This window comes from Amia ocellicauda, chromosome 14, assembly GCF_036373705.1.
Source record: "Amia ocellicauda isolate fAmiCal2 chromosome 14, fAmiCal2.hap1, whole genome shotgun sequence".
Classification (NCBI taxonomy): domain Eukaryota; kingdom Metazoa; phylum Chordata; class Actinopteri; order Amiiformes; family Amiidae; genus Amia; species Amia ocellicauda.
In genome coordinates, this window is record NC_089863.1 from 5,411,654 (window position 1) to 5,431,645 (window position 19,992).

At 43.7% G+C, this 19,992-nt stretch overlaps 2 protein-coding genes across 4 annotated transcripts; one reads left to right on the forward strand and one right to left on the reverse strand.

Annotated features, from left to right (window-relative positions):
- Positions 1-1,916: 1,916 nt before the first annotated feature.
- On the reverse strand, positions 1,917-10,253 carry LOC136768402 (single-pass membrane and coiled-coil domain-containing protein 3). The gene is made up of 13 exons (XM_066722601.1): positions 10,172-10,253; positions 9,395-9,455; positions 8,619-8,663; positions 6,929-6,988; positions 6,404-6,451; positions 5,824-5,871; positions 5,663-5,710; positions 5,329-5,376; positions 5,058-5,105; positions 4,755-4,793; positions 4,226-4,246; positions 4,111-4,134; positions 1,917-3,035 (listed from the first exon to the last, which is right to left on the reverse strand). Coding segments are annotated over exons 2-13 (1,155 nt in total). The 5' UTR covers positions 9,397-9,455; positions 10,172-10,253; the 3' UTR covers positions 1,917-2,311.
- A 34-nt stretch (positions 10,254-10,287) lies between these two features.
- Positions 10,288-19,264, forward strand: LOC136768414 (single-pass membrane and coiled-coil domain-containing protein 3). 3 transcript variants are annotated; one of them, XM_066722622.1, is made up of 4 exons: positions 10,288-10,392; positions 16,775-16,844; positions 17,948-18,002; positions 18,430-19,264. In XM_066722622.1, exon 4 carries the CDS (start codon positions 18,449-18,451, stop codon positions 19,109-19,111), a length of 663 nt encoding a protein of 220 aa, XP_066578719.1. In that variant the 5' UTR covers positions 10,288-10,392; positions 16,775-16,844; positions 17,948-18,002; positions 18,430-18,448; the 3' UTR covers positions 19,112-19,264. The 3 variants fall into 3 exon arrangements, with proteins under 3 accessions (XP_066578719.1, XP_066578720.1, XP_066578718.1); XM_066722623.1 differs by lacking the exon at positions 16,775-16,844; XM_066722621.1 differs by lacking the exons at positions 16,775-16,844; positions 17,948-18,002; positions 18,430-19,264 and adding an exon at positions 11,831-12,837.
- Positions 19,265-19,992: the final 728 nt, after the last annotated feature.

The window sequence follows — 19,992 nt, forward strand, 5'->3', positions numbered from 1 at the left end:
AGAGGTCTGGAGAGGTATCTGAGTAAAGGACATACAAATGACAACAGAAAGACATCCCTAAATAATATCTCAGATACAGAGAGGTCAGTTGCAATTGGTGGAAACCACAGATAAGGTGCTCAGATTGCAAAGGAATTCATATATTGTGATGCTGTGTGGGCAGAGACACAGGGACACCCCCAGAACGCTCCAGTGTCACTACGCCACAGTCAGAGGACATTGTGGACACCTCGTGCTCAGGGGTCACAAGTTCCTGCAGCGTTTTGGTTACCACACGTTTGTCATAATCAAAACACAATCACATTACAGCACAATGGGGGCAGAGGGACATGTTGGACTGGGGTCAGATTCCAGGAGGGGCAAAGAAACTAAAACTTCAGAGAATTAATTCCAGTGGTCAACTGCTAGATTTACAGAAAAGAGGTGTAGCTGGACACAAAATAACAACTTACACACACCACCAGACCAGCACAGAATTAGAGCTCAAAACACACGCTGAAGTCTGTGGCTGTCCTGTATTAACCCTTTGTAGAAGTATTTTCATCCACAGATGCAGTCCAAGTCCGGAGTCAGGAATCAACAGGTTATTTATTATGGAGGTATCGGAGAGACAGGGCACACAGTCCCTGGTCTGTCTCCTTAAAGCTGAATTCAGAACATTTATACACATAGTTCAGTAACAACAACTCCATATAAGGAACATGCAGACACAGCGGATTTCAAACAGAAAAGATGACATACTTCTGCTTTCAATCACCCTGAGATTATTATTGGGTCAAGAAGTCATTCTTGATTCACAAGTCATTCAAATTCCCAAAATCTTTGGGAATGACTAATTCCCTTACGAAAAAAGGTTTAGTTGGAGAATTTACCGGCAAGATTGCAGTTGCATTGCAGCAACCCAAATAGATTGCTAGAACAGATCTATAGGTAGCAGTACCTGTTTACATTAGGAAATAATTTAAGTGCCAGCATTAATCCTTAATATCTGATATATATTGATTTATTTTGATATCAGCAATTCAATTATTGATCCAACATTCAATTTGTGATTATAAATGTGTTGATTTCAGCAATTGAAATAATTGAATTGTCACATTAAAAATCACTTTACTGCATTTTTATTGAATTGTAACCTAGCCTACTGATACTAAAATCTGTTTTGCAGACGACTTAATTTCAAAATAATAAAATAAATCTTTATTAGAAATGGATTATAGTTTTATGAATGTTTACCATTGTAACAAAGTATTCCTATGTTTTACACACGTGTATATATTATATATACACACATGGTGAGAGTTTTAGTTTATGAGCTTAATCTCAGTACAGTATGTACACTATCACAGTGTATAGTAGGCTTATATCTCAGTTCAGTGTATGAGCTTGTAATTTCATTAAAGCATGTGTGTTTCAGTACAGTATATTCTCACAATAGAGACAGTATGTTTTATAGTGTATATATTAGCCGTGTAAATAGTAAGTTCTGTGTTGTGTGTATCTTAGCTTCTGTCAGCTTGTAATCTTGTATGTGTGTTTCATTTAGTGTATAAGGAATTCTTCATGTATTCTTTTAAAATACATTTAGTACAAATTGATAATCATTGTTGGCATCATTCAGATTTCTTGTTGTTGTCCATTCATGTGAAAGTACATTAGCTTGGGTCTTTTGAATGAAGGGTGACAAATTGATTTTCAAGACAAACCATCAACGGCTATAATGCGAGGACGTCTTTAGGAAGCAGGACAGGATCTTTGTTGGCATTTGCAGGTACAAGATAAATGCACGATTCATTAAACAACAAAAATATAAACCAATGAAGGGCCTCAATCAGCAGTTTGATCATGGGACGAAAAACAGAACACAATGGTGTCCCATCAGGTTTGGGCAGAGTACAGGACTGTGAATGCGTCATACAATCAGACAGGCACATTTTTTTTGTGAATGTTTATTTATTGTTCACATTGGAAACCACAGCAAGACTACTACAATCCGAGATATACCTCTTAAACAGGACACGCATTCACAAGGTTATGATTTTATGGTATTCTAATAATGTTTGGTGCTCGAGTCAAGCTCATGGAGGAGGGGTAACTCGCTCAGTAACAACAAAAGCAAAAGTCTCTGCCTACCTCTATTGTTAGAGATCAATAAAATAATTATTTTCAAGCACAACTAAAGTGAAACCTCTATATCTCCACGGTATAAAGAGTTTGGAAACGGTTGCGTTTTTTGATAACGGGGGAGATAATTCGGGGGACATTCGTTTATAAAACTACCCTTCTTCCGCCTCCCCCTCCTGTCTGCCGATCACTTCTCCAGGCTTTCCGCCACCATCGCAACGTAGGCCCGCACTTCGCTGATGACGTCGGCGTAGCCCTCGCAGTGCGGCCGGAACACGTCGACAGTCTCCTGGACCAGCTGGATGGCGCGCTCGTAGTCGCTCTTGCTCTTGCCCCCGGTCAGAGTTTTACACACCCACTCGCTGCTCTTCAGCAGATCGTCCACACGCAGGTCGAGGACGTCCGGACCCCGGGGGACGGCGAGGGGCGGGAGCACGGCAGGAAGCTGGAGGTCGGCAGGGGGCGGGAGGGCACTCTCCCCCACGCCGCTCTTCACCAGCAGCACGGCGATCAGTGGGGCGCTCACACTGCCCAGCAGACCCATGTACTTCTCATCGAGCTCCTTGATGATCTCCATCTTCTCCTTCCACGAGACGCCAGCGTATCTGATCTTGGCGTACATCGACGGCTCCAGCTTGGACTGGACGTGCTTGTGCGTCAGCTCGGGCTCCCGATAGATGTGTCCCACGGTCCCTCTCACCAGCTCCACGTGCTCCCGCAGGCTCCGGTCCTGGTGGAAGGGGAAGGGGGGGATGTCAGTGTTGAAGTGCTGGTTGACGACATCCCGAGCCTTGTTGGTGGTAGTGGCGTACGTCTCCATGAGCATGTAGAGCGTCTGACAGGCCCGGGCCAGGTCCTCCTTCGGCTTGTCCAGGCCACCGCCAAACGATGAAGCGAACTCACGGACTTGGCTGAAAGTAAAAAACAAACAAAAAAACAAAACCACACACATTGCACTATTATTAGAATAGGAAGGGGTGATCGAGGGTGTGTTTTTCTATGTATGTATTCTTTTTCTTTTTTTTTTTTAACGTGGATTGTTTGATTAGTTCCCGGTCGCTGAATTCAGCTTGGCCCTACAGCCAGGGCTGCGTCCCATATCGCACACTTGCACCCTACACCCTTCGACAAGTGCACACTTCGCGTGACATTGTGCTGATGTCATAGAGTGTGCACTTGAGTGAGGAGGGTGTAGGTGAAGGTAAAAGTGTTCAATGGGACTCACTTCAGAATCAGCATTCAGCGCCTTTGCTTTTGACCGAGAAAGGTCAACGCAATCTTTTCAAGTCAGACTGTAGTTTTAAAGACAGCACTGTTAAATGCACTGTTCCTCTTCCAAATCACTCATTTCAAGTATATATATGTACAAGATATATATATTTAATAATAAAAATAATTATATAATGTAGAAATATATTGTTCGCTTATATCACCTTTAGATTTATACTACTTCAGTAATTAAAACTTTTCAGCAACTTTCTAATCATACATTTAAATCATGATTATAGAATCATTTTATATTATCTATGTATTATAATTTCCATGATAAATAATATAAGCCACAACTGTCTAGCTACATAAATTTACATAACATTTATATGCACCCATTGCTGCCATATTTTCCCAATTGACATGCCTTTAACGAAGAGAGTTCTGGGACTTCAGTGCTAAAACTATTCCATTACTATTCCGTCAAATGAAGCAGTGAAGGGTACAGACAGCTCGATTAGGCTCCCGTTACTCGTTCCCTAAGGGATTGGGACACCCCTTAAGATGTCTGTATAGCAGAGCTGGGAAACCCGAGACGCTTAGCTCCCTTAATGTCCAGTTTACAGACGATGACTGCATCAGTGTTATGGCACCCATTGTGTCCTGTGCCTCCCCCCTCCATCATGTTTAACTCCAATCCAGAAAAAAAAAAATATATAGAAATATATCTGCATTTATACACACGTCATAAAAGGAAGGCCCAAAACAATTATTTACCTGCATCTGCTGCTTATACTGGAACTATAGAAAAAGGAAAAGACAACTTAATTAAGAGCATTCTGCACCGTCAAAATCTGTATGTTGTAACATAAATACTATAGAAGGCACTGACCTAACCCAAGACATCGTGCTCCTGGAAGGAGGGAAAAGAAAAGAAACATCATCAGCTCCACAAGAGATTAGCCGCACGCGAGTTCCCCAAATTCCCTTTCAATACGATCCACAGAAAAACTTGGGTAGGAAAAATAACACTTAACAAGACAATATGAAAGGACTGGCTTCCCCCCCGCCCCTCAGTTACATTTTCCCAATACTGTAGTATTGTACACGATACACAATAGTACCAAGGAGAAGAAACAAAAACAAAACAAAAAGAAAAAAAACGCAACACAAAACTGGACTCTAAACAGCCAACACTCACTCCATTTCAATGATTAAAACACCATTTTGTACTTGATAGTAGTTATGCTTGATTGACATTTATTATGGCATGGGTTGTATCCTGGATTTATTTTGCACTCTAATGTGTCATGTTTTTGCCAAAAGTACTTTTGTGACTCTTGTAACTATAACACTGATAAATAAGGAGAGAGAAAACACCATTTGGGAAAAGAAGAGCAGTCTTCTGACATGACACTTACATTAAACCAGAACTGGACTGCTGTCCAGCAGGGACAACCCTAGAGAGAGGTAGAGAAAAACAGTCATGCCAAGAAACAGAGGGAGTCAGACATACAAAATGACAGAGAGAGAAAGAGAGAGAGAGAGATGGCATACTCAGTAGCTCAAGCTGGCCGGTCTGCATTGGCCTTTCTTTCCGAGTCTCGGTTCCCTCAGCTTTCATCTTTAAACTTCTTAAATTTGTTGAAACTCTAGCTTTCAGCAAACAGACACAGAAGCGAATCCCTTCAAGGGCCGATCCCTTGAACCCCCGGATAACTCACTCAGAGCAACAGCCGTTTTCCTGCTCTTTCACAGCAAGGGGCACCATCCTGCAAGGAAGAAGAAATAAAAGGAATAATAAAATAAGAGGAACAAGATAAGATCCTGTCCGGAGTCTCTCACTTGATGGCGTTGGGCGAGTGTGCTTGGTTATACAATAAAGTGTCACTCAATGTCCTTATGTAGGGAACTGGCTGTGGCGCACGCTGATTCAGCGCAGTGGCTCTCCCAGTCACCACCCCCACACAGGACTGACTCAGAGACGGCACTCACTCTGTAGAAACGTCGTTCACGGGCTCCTCTTGGTCAGGAAGCGATTGCCTGCGGAGAAACACAGAAATATATTAGTCAATTAAATGTATGAATCAATAATTAGGAGTGAGTCTGTTAGTGCTGCCCTGTGATTGGCTGGTGTCCTTCCCAGGGTGCCCCCTGTGCCCGCCAGGTGGGGCAACAGATCACCACCCCCTTGTACTGGATATTGTAGAGAAATAGATAGACAGATACAGAAAGACAGATGGAAGCACTGATGTGTTCTTTTGTTTTCCTTTCCAACATTATGTTGACCTGTTACCCAGAGAGACCAGGGCCGCAGAAAGACACTCACCTGGTGGGAGGGCTGTTTTCCAGGTCTCTGCCTCTGGGGAGAAATTGCCTGGAGACAGAAAAGCAAGAGAACAACTAATGTGGCTTCAGAGTATAGCGTAGATTGATGTAAGCTTTTCAGCTAATGAAGATGATGGATGAACTTTAAAAAAAAACACTAACTCAGGAGCGTGGGCTTCTACCGGCTGCGTGGCATCCAGGTGTGACTTTCTGGAGGGACAACAGTGATAAGAGATCATGTTCAAGTCACTGATCTAAGGCCACTTCTTTACACAGACAGCTTTGTGGGACCTGGTGGAATTTGAATAAAATGCCAAAGTTCCACATCTACCACAACAACTTTTTTGTCCAAGCGTGCTTGCCATACTGTGAGTTAGGCTCCAAGGGGGACTGTGAGGGCTGCCCTGCTTTGAACGGCACCGAATCTCACAATAATTACATTTAAAAAAAGGGGGATAGAAAGAGAATGACACAAATATAGTAGGTGAAACCCTTTCGATTTCTCTCCTCTACAGCCCATGTGCAGTGTGTTCTGGGAGCAACCCGTCTGGGTAGCAACACGGACCCTCGGGAAAATACAGCACGCCCATCCGGCCAAAAAGGGTCAGGATGTAAATATTTGTTACACCACTGCTGGAATCTGTCTGTTCCACTTTTAAACTCATCACTTTAAGCACAGTATTGGGTCAGACTGAAACTTGGAAACGCCGCTATGATACGATGGCTTCTGAAAATGGCTTACTTGGGAGGGCTGGGTGGCTCTTCCTCTACTCCTCCCGAGAGAGGCTTTCTGAAAAGACATTGATTTTCAATAATCACACACAATACTGAACATGCACCGTGTCTCATTTGTCTTTAAACACGATTCAGATTTTGTTATTGTTGTTACAACCCCAAAAGATGAATGCAGGAGAGAAGGTCGATAGAGTTTGTTTGGGGCCCAGACTCGTGTGACTTCAGGGAACCATGATCAATGAGGATAAGTCAATCTGAACCGCACCCCCATTAGATGGAATGAGCCAATGAGCTGCTGCTGGGGGCGGAGCCTGGGGGAGGACAAGAGAGGCGGAGCAAGGAATGCTGGGAAAATGAGTTTGGTTGCAGGACACTAATGCTTTGGGAAGTCGTCCTCCTGAACCTCAGTTTAAAACTCCTCATACCGACGCTGAGATTCAGATGCCCTGAGTTTGGTCTCAGCACAGAGGACATTTGGAGGTCGAGCCCTGTTTTGTGAGGTTCTTGTTTGGTGGGGTTTGGTTGTAATTACCCTGAGTCCATGGTTGGGTCTGGCAGTGGCGCAGTGTCTGCCGTGCTCATGGGCTCCATTCTGCAACGTCAACACACATCAAGTGCAATTGGGTTACTTTGCAGGCGTATAGACGTTGTTCAATCTTTCATCTTTTTCACTTACTTTAAAATTACATTTTGTTATGATGTACACTCACCTAAAGGATTATTAGGAACACCATACTAATACTGTGTTTGACCCCCTTTCGCCTTCAGAACTGCCTTAATTCTACGTGGCATTGATTCAACAAGGTGCTGAAAGCATTCTTTAGAAATGTTGGCCCATATTGATAGGATAGCATCTTACAGTTGATGGAGATTTGTGGGATGCTCATCCAGGGCACGAAGCTCCCGTTCCACCACATCCCAAAGATGCTCTATTGGGTTGAGATCTGGGGACTGTGGGGGCCAGTTTAGTACAGTGAACTCATTGTCATGTTCAAGAAACCAATTTGAAATGATTGGACCTTTGTGACATGGTGCATTATCCTGCTGGAAGTAGCCATCAGAGGATGGGTACATGGTGGTCATAAAGGGATGGACATGGTCAGAAACAATGCTCAGGTAGGCCGTGGCATTTAAACGATGCCCAATTGGCACTAAGGGGCCTAAAGTGTGCCAAGAAAACATCCCCCACACCATTACACCACCACCACCAGCCTGCACAGTGGTAACAAGGCATGATGGATCCATGTTCTCATTCTGTTTACGCCAAATTCTGACTCTACCATCTGAATGTCTCAACAGAAATCGAGACTCATCAGACCAGGCAACATTTTTCCAGTCTTCAACTGTCCAATTTTGGTGAGCTTGTGCAAATTGTAGCCTCTTTTTCCTATTTGTAGTGGAGATGAGTGGTACCCGGTGGGGTCTTCTACTGTTGTAGCCCATCCGCATCAAGGTTGTACGTGTTGTGGCTTCACAAATGCTTTGCTGCATACCTCGGTTGTAACGAGTGGTTATTTCAGTCAAAGTTGCTCTTCTATCAGCTTGAATCAGTCGGCCCATTCTCCTCTGACCTCTAGCATCAACAAGGCATTTTCGCCCACAGGACTGCCGCATACTGGATGTTTTTCCCTTTTCACACCATTCTTTGTAAACCCTAGAAATGGTTGTGCGTGAAAATCCCAGTAACTGAGCAGATTGTGAAATACTCAGACCGGCCCGTCTGGCACCAACAACCATGCCACGCTCAAAATTGCATAAATCACCTTTCTTTCCCATTCAGACATTCAGTTTGGAGTTCAGGAGATTGTCTTGACCAGGACCACACCCCTAAATGCATTGAAGCAACTGCCATGTGATTGGTTGGTTAGATAATATCATTAATGAGAAATTGAACAGGTGTTCCTAATAATCCTTTAGGTGAGTGTATGATAGTATTATAACAATAATAAACATCTCTCTGGAACACAGTCATATCAAAGTACTTTTGTAACTTTATCGTACAACATATTCACAACATCCCCTGGAGTCTACAAATCATATTGTTTGTGGTCATATTGTCCAGTCAGTGGTCACTTTATTACAGCATTGCCACAATGTTGTTTCATTCTGCGGTCACTTTTCTACAATGTTCCCAAAACTTGGTATTGTCCTCAATTACTCAACGTGTCCGGCAGCACCAGGCTGCCTGACTCGGAAATGTTCGGCTTTGGAGAGACACTTACTTTTGTTTATTTTTCTGTTTTTTCAGTTTAACCTGTTCCAGTTCCCTGGGAAAGAGAGAGAGACTAGCTTCAGTTTTAGGGGATATTTAATATTGTTTAATTTTAACCCCAAATTCCAGCATTAGGTAAGGACAAAAATCTTAATTTAAAAATCATGTTTTGCAAAATACTCTGCAAGTTTGCCTCATCTTATGCAAATAACTTGAGCTTTGAAGGACATAAAGTATTTCACTCAGCAACCTGAAATAAAAGATAATGTTGCCTCACAATTAGGGCAAGACAGCTAAATGAGTGCAGCGATATATTTTCTCAAACTACTGGCTAAATTTTTTTTCCAAAATAGCAAAGCATAAAATCCTTCGTGAGACTTCAGACAATAAATAAATACATGTTTATTTGGTTTTACATTAGTTATTATAATAGTAATTATAATCACTATAGGTATCGGATCAGTTGGGATCTACTCACAATATTGTCATACAATTTGGGAATTTGCTTGGATGTACAGTGTGCTTGTTAAGGATTAGTGAATCCCCTATCAGGGGATTATTTGTTAAATAATCACCAGTTTGCCAGTAGACAAGTTTGATTATTGGTGTAACCTGATCAAATCAGAAAGCTTGTTTAAAATAATAATGAATTGGGCATTGCGGGAAAGTTACAATGCACGTTTAAAAACCAGCATATCAAAAATAACTGTTGATTCATTAGCGCACTGCACAAAATGAAGTGTAGATAGTTAATTAGAGTTTGAGTCGATATAGAAAATTACTTACATGACCGGTTCACAGTTAGTCGCTCCGGCGTGTTTTCCGCTCTGGCCACACGTGGGCGCTGCTGCAACAGAAACAAGGATGAGTCCCACAGTGCGTCCACCGCAAACTGCGAACACAGGCGGCGCTGCAGAGCGGCTGTTATTACTGCATGCTACAGCAGTCACAACACCGAGTTTCACCTGCTCAATGATGGGGAGTGATCACACTTTCTTCTGTGATGGGATTCATTCAACTGCGTCTCTCTTCTGTCTATTGCAAGCAGACATCTGTCCAGTGTGCACGCTTCTCTGTGACCGGGGTCCACAGTCATAGCTGAGCACCGAGTCTGCTATCATCCCCCCCCTCTCTCTCTCTCTCTCTCTGTCTCACTTATTGGAAGAAATGCAGATCTACTACAATCATCTCAGTCTGAACAACTCTTTGGTCCAGTTTTCTGAATTGCAAACTTCACTACAGACCACCAATACACTTACCTGTGAAACCTACACTGCGCACCCAGCTGGATGCACTTGTCACAACGCAACTGGAATAGAAGTCGTTACTGACCGACTATTCTCGGCAGAATGAAACTAAACCTAACGATGAGGCGCCTGCTTTCCGGAAGAGACGCATCCACATCCACTGCACCCAGCTGGAAAGCGTGGGCTACGTCATGCGACAGAACAGACGCTTCGCTGGGGTGTCCTGCACTGCTGAGCTCGGCCTGTGTGTGTGTGTGTGCATGTATGCATGTATGTATGTATGTATGTGGAGGCAGTAAAGAAACAGCAGACTCACCCGCACGCGACCTCCTCTCCTCTCCACAGTGCGCGAGCGGGCGGCTGCTCTCTGCGCGAGCGTTCCTGGAAGTCACGTGGCTCAGCGGGGGTGGGGGTGCGGGGTGGGGGGGTGTAGCAGGCCCTTATGCTGTTTTGCACAGTGCATACTGCACAGACGTTACCGACGAGATCGCCCAGCTGAGTAGCTGAGTAGGACTGCACTGTTCTCAAAAACGAGAGGTACCGCATTTCGTTTTAATTTGCCTAAAGCGTCTTTATGCCTTTATGGAACTGATTTATTTATTGTACGTATTTACTTGCAGAAATAATGTGTATTGCGGAGGTAACAGGTTGTTTTCCCCTCGCTTGCAGCCTAAAGTATGCACAAATGTAATTTGATATTAGAATATAAAAAGCCATCTTCTTGCTTAGATGTGGTGTTATTTTACAGCATTATTGGGTCAGTAAATCAAGTGTGTATCGGCCTATATGTATTTTAATATCTACCAGGAGCACACTCCTGGATTTGAAAGGCTGCGGTGGTTCAGTGGCATTGCATTGAAAAACTACCTGGGGTATTCATCTATTTATTTGTGCATAACAGAACTTATTTCTTATTTACTACTACTACTACTACTACTACTACTACTACTACTACTACTACTACTACTACTACTAATAATAATAATAATAATAATAATAATAATCCATTGACAAGTATTTCTTCTTAAACAATTCTTGACAGTTACCTTTTAATCCACGTTTTGTCGTTACCGTGTCCGTATTAAAATGCGCTGTGAATGAAACTGTTTCTCCTCCTTTCAATTACATAGCCTGTGTTACGTTCTTGTTATTTCCATAAACATTGTAATATGTAGCTCCTTCACAAGACTTTTTATAGAACCTAAATACTATTGAACTACACAAAGACTGAAGGCAGTTGTTTTGCATCTGATCTTATTTAGGAGTGTAAGAAGACCGTTCGGTTTCGATTTTTAATTGGTGTGTGTGTGTGTGTCCTATCCCCCCCAACAAGGAAATTGCGGAGCATGTTGTCTAAAACAAAAGGAAAAAACAAAACAAAATTTAAACATCAGTTCCTGGTTGGAACACAACAAAATGTTAAAAAGGTCCAGCATTGTCAAATAGTTATAAAACAACACTGCCTGCCCAGGATTCACAGGATTTTAAAGCATTTCTCTCACAACACGCTGGTCAGACTCAGACTGCCACCTCACACAAGGGCGCCAGGGCGATGGTGCTCACTGGGACCCTGCCTAACGCCCTGTCCTCCCCCCGGCAGCGTGTGAGAGAAACCACAGACAAGGGAGAGCAAGAGATATCACATAAAAATAAAGATCATGAGAAAAGCATACAAGGAAACAAAGAATATTAGAAAATGTTCAAACATTACAATAAAGTGATAAAAAAACAATAGGCCTACTGCTGATTTTCGTACTAATAATCTTATTTAGTTGAAGTTGTACCCGGAGAATAATTGGTTTTGAATTCCAGAGTGCCACAGATCCAGACTGGCATAATTCTGTCTGTGAAACCGGCCACGTATGAACGATGCTGCCCGGGACTCTCCTTTCCTGTAAACCCATTGAGGTGGGAACGGGCGTTGCTTTTTGCTGCGATCCGCACCGATAACATCACTATCCGTCTTGCCCCGCAGCCATCGCGGCAGAAATGTCCTGGAGCGACTTCTTCTACAACAACGATGCCCGGCGGGAGAAACTGGCCCGCCTCGGCCAAGAGGTCCTGGAGCTCATGAAGAACAACTTCAGAGCCACCAACATGCTGTCCAAGGCCCTGAACACCCACTGTGGCTGCAGCTTCCAGCAGATCAACCTGAACGAGAAGCACACGGTGCAGCAGAACTGCGAAGTCCTGCTGAGCGCCATTGGCAAGATCCAGGAGAAGGTCCAAGAAATCGACCGGCAGCTGAAGGACGCCCTGGAGCCCAGCTGTTACCAGCAGCTCCGCAGTCTGCAGACTCCTTCCACCGGTGACTGGAGGAAGGTCCGCAACATCTTGGCCGGGGTCATTTCCATCGCGACGGCGGCCAGCTGTGTGGCCTTGATTGGCTTAGTTAACAGTGGTCTCATTTTAAGCGGCGTGGTCTTGTGTATCGGTGGCATTGCCACGGGGGCCCTGGGGTGTCTTGTAATCGGGGTGCTGGGGCTCGCTATCGACCTGATCTTGAGTAGCTTCATCGGGGCCATGGAGAGAGACCAGCTGGAGAAAGCCATCCAGGAGCATGAGGAGGTACTGAGGGATTTCCGGCCGGCGTCCCACAAGTATTCCGAGACTATTATGCGTGTGACCGTGAAAATTGAGATGGCAAGTGAGAGCCAGCATTAGTCACTTAATATTAACATTAGTCTATAATAATAACATTAGTCTATCATAAATAGTATAAGTAATAATCATAATAAATACACATCCTTTAAGTCTTAAGTAGATTGTTACAAAATATGCACATAATAACTTCAATATTGTATTCTGTTTGTGTTTGTTTTATTGTGTGATAGCATTTTACTAATTAGAAGAGTTTTTGACAGCAGTGTGCGGTGCAGATAGCAGATTTTTGTTCCCAACTAACAACAAGAGAAATTTGTTATTGTTGTGTGATTATACCATTTTTCTTTTTAATTAAAACTCTGCTCCATCAAGAACCAATCGCCTGTTCGCAAAAAATTGGTCTTATTATTTGCCTTGCGTGTGTGTCTGTGTGAGTGAGTGAGTGAGTGTGAGTGTGTGTCCCAAAGACGAAAGTGCACACACTTTGTAATTCACACACCTATTTATTGAATCCTAACTTGTGTGGATGTTTACCAGGCTGTTACAATACCCAGTATGCTAGGTCAAATCAAAGATGATGTATCAAGAGAACTGGCTCTTCTCAAACTCAGTTCTTCTGGGTATCAGGGCTGAATAACCGTAGTACAGTGAGATCATGAGCTTGTTCATGCAAACACAAAACTTTTAGGCAGGTGTGAAAAAATGCTGTAAAGTAAGAATGCTTTCAAAAATACACGTTAATAGATTATTGTGACAGGCCGCTGTCTGTGCCGGCACGGCTGCTGCTGACGCCCGCTGATTTGGTGCTCATGTGCCGCAGCTGTGTTGTCGCTCCCTCGCAAATAGGCTGCGGACTCACGGCAATGAGCACCGAGGCGACTGTGACATCGGCGGCAGCTGTGCCTCATTCTGGGGGAGGGAGCTAACCGATGAGATGGAGGACTGAGTCTGCAACCTCTGACTGCCCAGAGCACCCTGTTTGTGTGGTCGTTTGTTTGGACATTTATTTTCATGTTTTGCTTTTGTTTTTCCCCCCCTGATTGTGTGTGTGTTCCCCCTGAACGAGCCTGTGAAGCTCAATAAAGCCAGACACCGTCGAAGCCCAAGACTCTCTCTCTCTGTGTATTGTGTCCGGCTGTCACAATTATATTTAACAATTAACTAAATGCAAAGTGAGTGAACAGAAGAAAAATCTTTGCCTTCAAAACAGCATCAGTTACAGGTACAGGTACAGGTACACTTGCACACAGTTTTTGAAGGAACTCAGCAGGTAGGTTGGCCCAAACATCTTGGAGGACTAATCACAGTTCTTCTGTGGATTTAGGCAGCCTCAGTTGCTTCTCTCTCTTCATGTAATCCCAGACAGACTCGATGATGTTGAGATCAGGGCTCTGTGGGGGCCATACCATCACTTCCAGGACTCCTTGTTCTTCTTTACACTGAAGATAGTTCTTAATGACTGTCACTGTATGTTTGGGGTCATTGTCATACTGCAGAATAAATTTGGGGCCAATCAGATGCCTCCCTGATGGTATTACATGATGGATAAGTATCTGCCTGTACTTCTCAGCATTGAGGAGGCCATTCATTCTGACCAAATCCCAAACTCCATTTGCAGAAATGTAGCCCCAAACTTGCAAGGAACCTCCACCATGTTTCACAGTTGCCTGCAGACACTCATTCATGTACCGCTCTCCAGCCCTTCGGCAAACAAACTGCCTTCTGCTACAGCCAAATATTTCACATTTTGACTTATCAGTCCAGAGCACCTGCTGCCATTTCCTGTGTTTTCGTGCAAAGTTGAGTCGCTTGGCCTTGTTGCCACGTCGGAGGTATGGCTTTCATGAAGGCCACTTCTGATCAGACTTCTCTGGACAGTAGATGGGTGTACCAGGGTCCCACTGTTTTCTGCCAATTCTGAGCTGATGGCACTGCTGGACATCTTCCGATTGTGAAGGGAAGTCAGCATGATGTGTCTTTCATCTGCTGCAGTAAGTTTCCTTGGCCGACCACTCCGTCTGCGGTCCTCAATGTTGCCCATTTCTTTGTGCTTCTTCAAAAGAGCTTGGACAGCACATCTGGAAACCCCTGTCTGCCTTGAAATGTCTGCCTGGGAGAGCCCTTGCTGATGCAGTATATCTACCTTGTGTCTTGTTGCTGTGCTCAGTCTTGCCATGGTGTATGACCTTGTCAGCTGAGTTTGGCTGTTCCTCACACAGTTTTATTCCTCCTACACAGCTGTTTCTGTTTCAGTTAATGATTGTGTTTCAACCTACATATTGAATTGATGATCATTAGCACCTGTTTGGTATAATTGTTTAATCATACACCTGACTTATGCCTACAAAATCCCTGACTTTGTGCAAGTGTACCTAGAAGAATTGATGCTGTTTTGACGGCAAAGGGTGGTCACACCAAATATGGATTTAATGAAAAATTTTCTTCTGTTCACTCGCTTTGCATTTAGTTAATTGATAAATATAATATATTAACATTTTTGAAAGCATTCTTACTTTACAACATTTTTTCACACCTGCCTAAAACCTTTGCACAGTACTGTACATGCAGTTGTTCAATGGGCTTGCCTTGTTCCCTACTTTGTTCCCTACCAGCAACACAGATCTGGCTTAGAATGACCTGATGAGGTTCCTACAGTGAGATTATTGAGCCCTGGAGCAGACAAATATCTTTAAAAACAAAAAACATGTTTCAGTGCTATTTCCGAAAGCCGATTCGCGTAATGATCTCATCCCCATTATCCCCCATAAGATTTGTTTCTACTACAGTGCAGTGAAGAAAGAACAAAATATGAAGTTAGTCCGACAGTGCGGTTGGGCGATAAACAGGACAGCGTGGTGGGGTGGGGTGTGAGAGGATTTCCAGGCACAGTTGTCGGTGATGATTAATATCTGTGTATAAAAACACAAAATAAACAACCTCTCCGTGAACTGGGAGCCAGGAAGTCACGCCTGGGGACTTTCCAGGGTACTGTAAACAATGCTTGCCTCTACTGGCTCTAGCACCACCAACATGATGTGGACCTGGACAGCACCCTCAGTGACCCGTACTTTCCACCCTGCAAGTACTGAGTGTCCCACATTTCTCAAATTGGAGGAGGAGAGGGGCACCTAGGGGTGGTCTTATTTGGCAGATTTTCTCTCTTCCTTCTTGGCCTGTCTTGTATCGTTTTAAAAAAGATCCACTAACCTACACTAACTTTCTATTTCATTATACATTTTCCCTCTTCGGTAAATTGATTAGACCAGGGGTGGGCAAACTGCGGCCCATGTACCACATGCAGCTCCAAAATAAATTGTTTCCATTGCAGCATTTATGTTGATGTGTGCAGTATCTGTTTTGTGCATGTGGTATCTTTTGTGTGTGCAGTATTTCTTTTGTGCATGCAGTATTTTTTTTTTTGCTTGAAGTATCTCTTTCGTTCATGCAGTAGCTCTTTCATTTGTGCAGTATGTCTTTTGTGTGTGCGGTATCTTTTGTGCATGCAGTAGACCCTATCTCTTTTTCAAGTGTGCAAGCACCTTCTTTTTTTGTGTGAATGTCTTTTCTTTTAGTTTGGCACTTCAGGGCCAACGTAAAGGACTTTTGCAGGCTAGGGTCCAACGCTCTCAGACTCGGAGGGCTCAAAACAAGGATGGTTAATGGTCCTAACTGGGTACAGATTACTGCTGCAGAAAAACATGTGAGAGCCGTATAAGGGAAAGAGCTGGGAGAGTCCAAGTTCCAAGTTCAAGTGGCGAGTTGTTATTCTTAGTTCATACAATTTATCGCTAATGGGTGTGCCCACTAACCCTGGCCCCACATCCTGTCTATCTCCTCGCCACACAAAGTTCACATCAGCTATTTTCAGTACACTCCAGTAAACTGAAAAAGGTTTGAAGACAAATTGAAACAATAGAAATCCTATAGTTAGTAAAACAAGTATTATTTATGTATAAAGTCGTATATTCCCAATATCTTCCTGGGGGCTGCTCTCATTGTAACACTGCCTTAAAATCGTCCTTAAATGTTATTCAAATATCACATTAATCATTTATATAAGATTTTTGCGCCTGCACACACACAGAGACAGAGGGAAAACGCAATGTAAGAAAATAAATGTTGTGTATGCATGTCATATACATGCATCTCCGCACAGAGGCCAGAGTAAGAAAGGATGTGATATATATGCATATTTCTTTTAACAACGCAAAAGTACCAGAGTGGAGAGGACGGCTAACAATAACAACCAGTCTAGTGTATAAAGCCAGATAACGTAGTTGTGTCTCATATTGCAAAGTATTAATTTCTCCTCCAGCTGGACGAAACCACGTGACTTCTGAGAAGCGCTGCAGCCGCGCACAGCTGCGCATTCCGCCGCCAGACGGGTAAGGAAAGGCATGCGACGCGGGTCCAGCAACTGCAGCTGTGCACTGAGAGTCTCCCAGTACTGTATTATATCCGCACTGAGAGTCTCCCAGTACTGTATTATATCCACACTGAGAGTCTCCCAGTACTGTATTATATCCACACTGAGAGTCTCCCAGTACTGTATTATATCCGCACTGAGAGTCTCCCAGTACTGTATTATATCCACACTGAGAGTCTCCCAGTACTGTATTATATCCACACTGAGAGTCTCCCAGTACTGTATTATATCCGCACTGAGAGTCTCCCAGTACTGTATTATATCCGCACTGAGAGTCTCCCAGTACTGTATTATATCCGCACTGAGAGTCTCCCAGTACTGTATTATATCCGCACTGAGAGTCTCCCAGTACTGTATTATATCCACGCTGAGAGTCTCCCAGTACTGTATTATATCCACACTGAGAGTCTCCCAGTACTGTATTATATCCGCACTGAGAGTCTCCCAGTACTGTATTATATCCACGCTGAGAGTCTCCCAGTACTGTATTATATCCGCACTGAGAGTCTCCCAGTACTGTATTATATCCACGCTGAGAGTCTCCCAGTACTGTATTATATCCACGCTGAGAGTCTCCCAGTACTGTATTACTCGCAGCACGCAACGAGAAGCAGGTCATGGCAAGACTGTTAAGCCAAAGCTAAAATCTCCACATCCACTATAACTGTTTTAACAACAGCACTGACATTATTCTTTAAGAGATAGAACATTAGACACAATAACAATAATAATATGGATTGAATAATAACGAATAATGTAAAATGTAAACTGTTTTACAAGTCCCAGTTGCTGTTCAGACAGGCAGGGCACTTCATTTGAACAGGTTCATCTCTTCATAGCAAAAATACAGTAAAAACCAGACATCTGTGTTTGTTTTATGCATGTGGATGGGTGTTATGAATTTTAATAATAATAATACCAATAATTATACCACAATATGCCATATATGCAGGTTTTTTTGTGCTCTCTCCTGCAACTCTTGGAAATTTTAAACACAGATAATTTAACCAACTTTTTTTAGTGGTTACTGGGCACTAAAATGACCTTTCATTTCCCCCCCAGATCCTCCAGTTCTACTGATCCCACAGTGCAGGACACAACTGCCCCCCACACACAGGTATGTGAAGCACCGTAAAGTCAGGGTGTGCCGTGACACTGCTGGGATTGTTTTGTGGGTTGCGGTCGTGCCCAGCGCTGTGCTTTAAGTACCTGGTGTCAGCGGATTACAGCAGCACTGTGCCACAGAGCAGCAATAGCCTCTCTGTCCACATGGGATTGCTGTGCTTTTATTTAGGGACTGTGTTGTCATGCAAGCCCTGGTGTTGCTATTCGGGTTGCTCTGATTAACTTTATTGCATTTCAAGTGGAGCGAAGGAAATGTTGTTGCAAAAAACACATACACACATGGTCACAAACTGACACAGACATGGACCCAAACACAGACATGAAAACACTTGAACAGGGACACAGTGATATTTGTCTGCCCTACGAAGGACTCTGTTACAAATTTACGACAAGATACTAACACTGGATTTTCTCCACAGCCCAGCAGAAGCTGCAGACATGTCTTGGAGCGACATCTTCTACAACAACGTGGAGAGACGCGAGAAGCTCTGCCGTCTCAGCCAGTCGCTCCTGGAGAAGATGAAGAACAACTTCCGTGCCACCAACAAGCTCTCCACGGTCCTGAACGAGAACTTCAACTGCAAGTTCGAGACCATCACCTTGGACGAGGGCAAGACGGTGAAGGAGAACTGCAACGTCTTCCTGGAAGCAGTGAGGAAGATCCAGGCGAAGATCGAGGAGATCGACAGAAGGCTGAAGGAAAAACTGGAGCCCAGTTGTTACCAGGAGATTCTTAAACTGAGAAACCCTTCCACTGGCCACTTGAGGACCATTCAGAACGCCCTGCATGGGGTCGTTTCTCTTGCCACGGTGGCCGGCGCTGGCGTGCTGATCCATTTGATCAAAAACGGCGGAGTCTTAGCCAACATAAGCTCGCGTGTTGCTCGGGTTGCTGCAGGGTTTTTCGGCTGCCTGGCGATCAGTGCGCTGGGGTTGGGCATTGACATGCTTCTCGGGGCCATATGTGGCATGATAGAGAAGAGTAAGCTGGACGAGGCCATCCGCGAGTACGAGAGGGTGCTGGAGGATTTCGGGCCGGCATCCGACAACTACTACGACACGATCATGATGGTGACATTTAAACTCGAGGAGTGGGTTTAGCAGCTATCAACAGGAGCTCCCACTGTATTCAGTGAATGTCATGTTGTATTTACTTTTTTGTTGTTTTAAAAAAGACCTACTGTGCACCCGTCTTCCTTTCCTTTGATTACCCTATCAGTGGAATGCGCTTGTCAATAAAGGTTTGTGCAAGAACAGGTGTGTGTCAGTGTGTGTATGTGGGGAAGGGGTCTTGGTGATGGACTTACACGAGGGCCAATCGCGGGCAAGGGATTTGTGTCATTCTGACCAAGCTGATGGAAAGTATTCCCCCCCACTTACTTTTCATGTCATCAGTGGTGGTTCTAGCCCCCTTTCATCTGGGGGGGCATAGCTGGGGCCAGTTGTAATATTAGGTGAGCCATCGGGGGGTTTGGGTGCTGGCGGTGTTTTGTCCACGATGTTAGTGGGGGGGGCCACGGGGGAGGCAAGCTTGCTGTCACTGGGGCACTACCCCCCCCTTAGAACCGCCACTGCATTTCATATGACACAACAGCCACTCAGAAAATCTATTTTTTGTATTATTATTATCACTATTACCAGCCTTACTATAGTAATAAGAGGTAAAGGATATTAAATATTATTTACCACAATTGAATATATACCATACTCTTTAAGTAGCTCTCAGTGCTATAACCATGGTCGGTAATGGAATATTTCTCAATATGATACAACAGCCCCCATAACAATCATGCTTCTTCAATTATTATTGTCTTCCTTTTTATTATACTATCTGTATTCAAATATTTATTATAATTATCATTATATTATTAATACCACCACCCCAGTACAGTTCGCTTATTTCTCATATTCATTAATGTATGTGATGCACTGTTACGGTCAGATCAGGGTAAATTGCAGTTTAACCTGCTGCTTTCCTCCAA

Coding starts and splice junctions, on each gene's coding strand:
- LOC136768402 (XM_066722601.1), bottom strand. Junction 5,872..6,403: donor GAGCCACCCAGCCCTCCCAA/GTAAGCCATTTT, acceptor TTGTCCCTCCAG/AAAGTCACACCTGGATGCCA. Junction 3,036..4,110: donor AGTATAAGCAGCAGATGCAG/GTAAATAATTGT, acceptor TTTTACTTTCAG/CCAAGTCCGTGAGTTCGCTT.
- LOC136768414 (XM_066722621.1), top strand. CDS start 11,845: ATGTCCTGGAGCGACTTCTTCTACAACAACGATGCCCGGCGGGAGAAA.